The sequence below is a fragment of the Meleagris gallopavo genome, chromosome 10, assembly GCF_000146605.3.
Source record: "Meleagris gallopavo isolate NT-WF06-2002-E0010 breed Aviagen turkey brand Nicholas breeding stock chromosome 10, Turkey_5.1, whole genome shotgun sequence".
NCBI lineage: Eukaryota > Metazoa > Chordata > Aves > Galliformes > Phasianidae > Meleagris > Meleagris gallopavo.
In genome coordinates, this window is record NC_015020.2 from 20,605,528 (window position 1) to 20,612,099 (window position 6,572).

Consider the following 6,572-nt stretch of genomic DNA (forward strand, 5'->3'; position numbering starts at 1 on the left):
GGGCTGCTTCTGTTTGGGGGACGGCAGCTGCGGCCAATGGGATTTTCGCGATGAAGGCGCAGCTCGGAGGCGCCCGAGTGCCGTTGCGCAGCGAAGCTGCTGCGGTCCTATGATCAACGTTAATAAGTTCAACCGTTTCGTGGAACCTGGAGCGTTCTCTTGTACTCACGTGGCATGCTCTGCTCTTAAGATAAAGATCTTCACGGCTTTTGCCTTGTTGAGAAATCAGTGCGGAAGAAAAGAATAGGAAGACTGCAACCATTCCCATGATGCTGTGTGAGTAGATAAGGAAGCAATTGAGCGTAAAATAAAAGGGAAGTGATTAGTACTTGTTTGCTCACGCAGTGCTAATAAAAGAGTTGTTTCCATGCACCAGAGATCAGACCTGCACCAGAGAGAGCAGAAGTCGAGAGAAGCCACTGTGGGATCTGGAACGGCATTAGATATATTCACATATGTGAATAAAGTCTGCAGATATTTTGTGTCTGTTAAAAGAGGATTGAAGCAGCCGGTGAGAAGTTCTGTCATTCCCTTTTTGCTTTTCTAAAGAAGGAAAGGAAGGAAAAGAAAGAACATAAGGTCTGGAATGTCAATTGAACTTCCCCATTTTTGCAGGGAAGGTGTGGAAGACCCTCAGTGGGAGCAGAAGAGGACAGCAGTGGTTGCTGCATGGCAGCCAGTGCCAGGGTTTGGTTAGAGCAGGGTCAGAAAGGGCTCATCCTGCATCCAGAAGGAAGCTGTCAGGGTTCCTGCATTGTATCGGTGGGTTTGTTTGGTTCCCAGGCCATGTTCTCTCATCTCTGCATTACAAATCTGTAAAACAGGAGCCCTGAGCATCAGACATATCACCTTTGCCCTGTTGTCTTCCAGCCACTTGTCTGACACAGAGAAGTAGAGGATGGGGCAGAGCCACAATTTGATGTTTAGTAATCATTTATTGATGTAGTAGAATGAGAGAAGATATAAGTTATGCTTGTATTTTATTTCTTACAAATTATTTTCCAGAGATCAAAGTTAAAAAAATGTTTCTCATTGCTACTGGTATTAATGTATTAATGTTGTACTGCAAGGGCTGCTACTGTGTTCTGACAGATCTGGGCTACAGCCCAAGAAAGGCAATCTCTAACAGTGCAGATTTTCTTACTGCTATGAAGTATGGCCATCCAGCATAGAATTAATAATGTCCTGAGTTCCTCATTCATTGATAGTGCTGTGCTGCAAGCCCAGACGTACCCCAGCCCATCCAATACCAATTGTCTTTCTCACCCAATACAGTGTGCAAGATCTGCTTCTAAAATGAAGTGATTTCGTAATTGCTTTGAAAGAAATAAAACTGCTGATGAGTCCACAGCAGCCGGACAGGGTTCAGTCTGTGGAACTGCTCGAAAGCTGAGAAGTTCCCCTCTCAAAAACGGTGGCCACACTCCCTACCGAGGCACTGCACAGACCTTGTAGGGCTGCGGGGCCAAGGTGATGCCCATCGTGAATTTGAAGTCGAGGATGGTGTCCCGGGGAGCCTGGAAGGTGAATTTCTGGAGCAGAGCCGTGAAGAAGAGGAAGAGCTCGGCGCGGGCCAGCAGCTCACCCAGGCAGGCGCGCTTCCCTGCGGAGACAGCCGCCCAGCGCCCATTCAGCCCTGCTGGCTGCCCAGCTGCTTTCTCTGCTGGAAAAGCCTCGGCACACACCTCCTGCAGGAACATCACCCTGCCCGCATCCCCTTGCCCACCTTCCATTTCCAGCACCAGGACTGCCATCCCAGCTGAGTTCCTCATAGAGGTGTAGCACGATCTGCCCCCAGCTGGGTGATGCAGTGAGGGCACGTGCATGTCAATGTATATGCACACATTTTACTCTCCCCTGCTGGGATGAGCAGTGTAATCCCTGTGTGCCTGGCTGGGCTCCAAGAAATGGAACCAATTCACCAGAGAAAGCGTGCTATGCTTGGGCAGGAAATTGGAGATGCTAAAATAACTCTGCACAAGGAAGCTGCTGGCCAGAACAGGGCACCCTATGGTGGTGGTGGCGGAGCCCATTGGCCTCAGCTGTGTGGGACTGGGAGCACAGAGCACTGCTCTCACCTTGCTGAATGCATTTTTGGGGTCTGCAGCATTTTTCTAGGCTCCTGTGTTTGTGAATAAAGGCCTAAGAGATGGGAGTGGTGCTTTGAGGTGCCTGCATGGTCATTGCTAAGGAAGGGTCTAGTTTGCACTGTTATGGGCAGTAGGCAAGCAGTGCCTCCCATGGGTGCAGCCACTGCCTGCTGTTTCCATCACTAGTTTGCTTAGGGTCTCCATTGCGCAGTTGGATGCTCCATGCCAGTGCTTCAGCACAGAAGCACCAAATTGCAGTAAACTGATCCAATCTTACCTATTGAAAATGGCATAAACGCCTCCCTTTTCCAGAATTGACCGTCCTTCAGGAAATGTCCGGGGTTAAAACTGTGAGGGGTTTCCCATTCCTTCTGGTCAAACATCACAGAGGTTAGATTTGAGATCAAAATAGTGCCCTGAGACAACAGAAAGAAAATGACTTTGCACTCTCTCTGCCACTGCACCAAGAGAGCATTTTAATGTTCCCTTTTGCTTGCCATGAAGATCATCCATAGTCAAATTTGTCACAAGCACGTGTTCCTCTTTTTTTTGCCTGGCCATATTTTCCTACTTCTTGGTTGTTTGATCAAGATACACCTGCACTTTTCTCTCGTCAGCATTTTTTTGTCTAAAGTTCCTCTAAGAAAAGTCTGCATGAGGAGGGCTCTATTCCTTGAGGATGTGTATGAATGCCTCACCTCATGGTTTTCATTCTGGACACTGAGGATGCAGTGTGCTGGAAAGTGGTTTTGGGACAGGAAAGTATGATCCACAGGAGTGACCTCTTTAAGGGGCAGCGATCTGCATTTTTCTCCCAGCAGGAATGGGGAAATGGAGTCTCCTCTTAACGACTCAGCGCTAGGGATTGGTGTTACCTTGGGCACCCGGAAACCAGCCAGGACTGTGTCCTTCACCGCTTCTCTAGGCACGTTGAAAGGGATGATGTTGCTTTTCCTCTGCACTTCATGGATGACAGCATTGGTGTAGGGCATGTTGTTCCTGTCCTCCAGGGCTGGCTGCCGGCACTGCCCAATGACAGCATCGATCTCGGCTTGCACACGGGCTGTTTGGAAAGAGCAAGGATCAGCTATGGTGCATCAAAGCCATGAATCGCCTGGGGACACCATGAACTTTTTGCTATGCGAGTCTTCAAAGGACCATCCCAGGTCAATCATACGCCACCAGGACACTCATGGTACTTCTCTGCATGTTCATCACTCAAGCTGCTGAAGGGACCCTATGTTCCCTTCAAAGCCTCTTTAGCTTCTGTTATAAAGCCCTCAGGGATCTCCAGTGCTTGTGGGGGAAGTGCCTGTGTTTGGTCCTTGGTCCCAGATTAAAGCATTACAGAATTACCAGGGAAAGTTTTAAAACAGCTTAGATGTGTGCTTGAATACAGAAGAAAGCATTTGTTCTCATTTGTACGAGTACAGAGGGATTCCTGTTTTTCCTTTCACCCAAAAGGAGTGTCTCACCAAGGTTTAAAAACAGGAAAAGCACAGCCCTGCTGCTACTTGTACCTTGAATTTCCGGATACACGGCCATATAGAGCAGAGCCCAGCGGATGGTTGTGGAAGTGGTCTCAGTCCCAGCAAACAGTAGGTCAAGAGTGCATGCTACCAGGTTATCCTCATGGAATTCCCTGCCACTGGGCTTAAGAAAATCAAGTATTAGTGTCACATGAATAGCGAGGACTTCCTCAACACCCCACACAATTCTGCATCAACGCTTTTGGCAGAAGCTGTTTCCTCATTCCTCCAGTGGATGCCCCAAACTTGATGTCCATCCTGAGCTCACAAATGGACACACCAGCAGCTCAGGTGGAGAATTTGGTTTGCTTCTCAGCCCTCCTGACCTCCAGTCCCCACTGAGGAACGGCTTGCTTCACACTGCTGACCTTGGTCATTTCCTGCAGGTAGCTGTCAATGAAGTCTCGGCTCTCTAATGGGTTCAGGTCTTCCTTGTGTTTGCTGATCTTCTCTTTCACAAAGCCTTTCATCAGCCTCCAGTTTTTAAATATGGTTTGGTGGGATCCAGGGAAGTACTTTATTACGGAGGGGAAAGCATTGTACAGCTTTGGACAGAAAAAGAGAAGAGTAAATTGAATAAAGGACAGAAATCCCCTCCTGTTTTCAAGACTTGAAAAACCTGCAAAGCCACTGCCCTATAATGCTGGAGTAGATGGAATTAACTTATCTATCTCCAGAGGAGCATGACAAAGGATTGCTATCTCCATTTCACAATGGAGTGACTAGTGCGTTCCTGAGTCACAGCAGGAAGCTTGGCACTCAGTGGTTAGGAGCAGTGATGGGGGGGGAAGAAAGCAATGTGAGCATTGCATAGCTTGAAAATACGGCTGAAAGAAATTACTGACTGATATACACTGTGTATGTAGGAATTTGTTCAGTGATTTGTTCAGTGTTGCTTCTTCCCAAAACCTCTCCTTGAGAGATTTTGGCGTCTACAATATAAAAAGGATATAAAACTGTCAATGAGTGTTCAAAGGAGTGTCAGTGCTGAAGTGTCTACAAGCCAACGTGTATGAGGATCAGATGAGGTCCCTTGGTTTGTTCATCAGGAGGAGGGCTGTACCTGGCTCATTATGCTCTCATGGAGGGTAACAGTCTGATCCATCAGCCGCAGCAAGTTTTGGAAGGTCTCATCATGGTATTCAAACCGATTGCCAAAGGTGACGGAGCAGATGATGTTTGAAACAGCATTGTTGATTTTAAGGTGGGGGTTGAAAGGATTTCCTGGAGAAGGAAAAGGGAACAATCAATTTTCTACCCATGTCCACAGAAAAAAGGGAAGAAAGCACCATCATCAGTGGAAAATATTCAACAAGGGAAATGAGTGGCCCTCAGTGGGCACATTCTTGGAGATGGTTGGTTTCATTAGAAAGGAAGATGTGGAATGATTGCAAACACTACTGGAATTAACTGGGAACATTGGTGTCAACAGCCCCAAGGAATGTTCTAAAAGTTTCAAATGGAGTGATAAGCCAAAGGTGGGCAAAGAATACTGTTTTGAGCGTAACTTAGATGCAACTATCAGTTAATATGAGGACAAAACACCTGTAGAAAGAATCTGGGATGCAGGCAGGTTGCTAGCATTCCCTGTAAGATGAGGTATTTTTCAGCAGGCACTAGCATGAGGGAAATGAAAACAGTCCAAGATAGATTCTGCCTCCAGTGCAACTGCTGAGGGAAGTGGTCCTCACCCTGCTCATCCCTGAACGCATCCGTGAGGAATCGGCACTCCTCCTGGATCCGCTCCTCCAGGCTCCTCTTCCCCAGGCCAAAGTTTCGGAGGGTGGTCAAGGTGAACCTTCTCTGCTGCTTCCACAGGTGCCCATTGGAGGAGATTAGCCCTGGCAAAAGCATTCCACAGTGAGCAAAGGAAGATGTCCTCAGCAAGGGGAAGAAGATGGAGGGTATCAGCCTTGATAAAAGGAGCTCAAGCATGCTGGTGACTCTGCTCACCATGAGTGTCAAGCCATGGCACTGTCTCCAGCTTCCATTCTGGTATATTTGAAACACATTAACAGAACATTTCAGATATGAATTTAAATAGATAGCTCACCCAATTTACTGAAGATATCTGTGTCGAGAGGAATTTCAGGGCGATCCATGAAGTCCTCTCCCTGAGTCACAAGAGCTTCCTTGATCAGTGGAAGTCCATTTACGATCACAAATGACTGGCTGCCTGCTTGCAAACTGTAGATATCCCCAAGTTTTTCAGTAAGCTGTGCAAGGAGTAAGTAAATGAATAAATAAATAAATGGTGATTGGTTTGCAATGACGTTTTCTGAAGAAAGAATGCATGTCCTGGCATCGTCCACCCACAGGGAAGGACAGGCAGACTTGCAATCGAAACAGGGCAAGCTGAGCCCAAGAGAGATGTGGTTGCACAAATGCAAGGATGTTGGCTTGATTGCACACAGTCATTTCCTAAACCAGATTTCAGGAGTTGCTGTGAAGCCTTACAGGCTGCATTCTTCAGATTTTGCAAGACTCAACTGAGAAGGACTTTCCAGCAATTGTTTAACTTCCTTCCCAAAAAGTTTTCCCGTTAGACTCACCTACAGCTGCAGATGAAATCATGGCACTGTCACATGCCCTTTGCCCAAAGGATGTGGCTCTTTACTCCAAACCAAACCTCATCCATGTTGCAACTAAACATGGGCCGATCTCTTTCCCACTCGTGGAAAGCTCTCTGTGGGCCACTGGATTTAATGTGATTGGGTTGGACGAGTCCCTTCAAGACACTGAAAATCCCCTTACCTTCTGTGTTGCAGCCAAGAGGTCTCTGGCAAACAAAAATTGCACATTTCCCAGGAATGGCAGGGCAAAAGGACTGGGGGGGAAGTCCTTCGGCTTTCTCCTCTTCATGTAGTCAGCGACGAGCAGGAAGACAAAGAGGAAGACGAAGAGCATCTGCAGGGAGACGCTGTCCCACAGGAAGCGCAGCATGGTGCGGCCG

At 47.5% G+C, this 6,572-nt stretch overlaps 2 protein-coding genes across 4 annotated transcripts in view; both read right to left on the reverse strand.

Moving 5' to 3' along the window:
* LOC104912428 (cytochrome P450 2J2-like) overlaps positions 1–306 on the reverse strand; it is a 23,547-nt gene extending 23,241 nt beyond the window's left edge. The window contains exon 1 of the mRNA XM_019618728.2: positions 170–306. The gene's annotated coding sequence lies outside the window, so the exon portion shown is untranslated. The remainder of the gene's footprint in view (positions 1–169) is intronic.
* Positions 307–915: 609 nt separating this feature from the next.
* LOC104912427 (cytochrome P450 2J2-like) lies at positions 916–6,566 on the reverse strand. 3 transcript variants are annotated; one of them, XM_010716062.2, is made up of 9 exons: positions 6,374–6,566; positions 5,673–5,835; positions 5,311–5,460; positions 4,683–4,843; positions 3,988–4,164; positions 3,611–3,743; positions 2,966–3,153; positions 2,368–2,458; positions 916–1,603 (listed from the first exon to the last, which is right to left on the reverse strand). In XM_010716062.2, exons 1-9 carry the CDS (start codon positions 6,560–6,562, stop codon positions 1,428–1,430), a joined length of 1,428 nt encoding a protein of 475 aa, XP_010714364.1. In that variant the 5' UTR covers positions 6,563–6,566; the 3' UTR covers positions 916–1,427. The 3 variants fall into 3 exon arrangements, with proteins under 3 accessions (XP_010714364.1, XP_010714363.1, XP_031410759.1); XM_010716061.2 differs by having other exon boundaries at positions 2,368–2,506; XM_031554899.1 differs by lacking the exon at positions 2,368–2,458.
* Between the last annotated feature and the right edge of the window lie 6 nt (positions 6,567–6,572).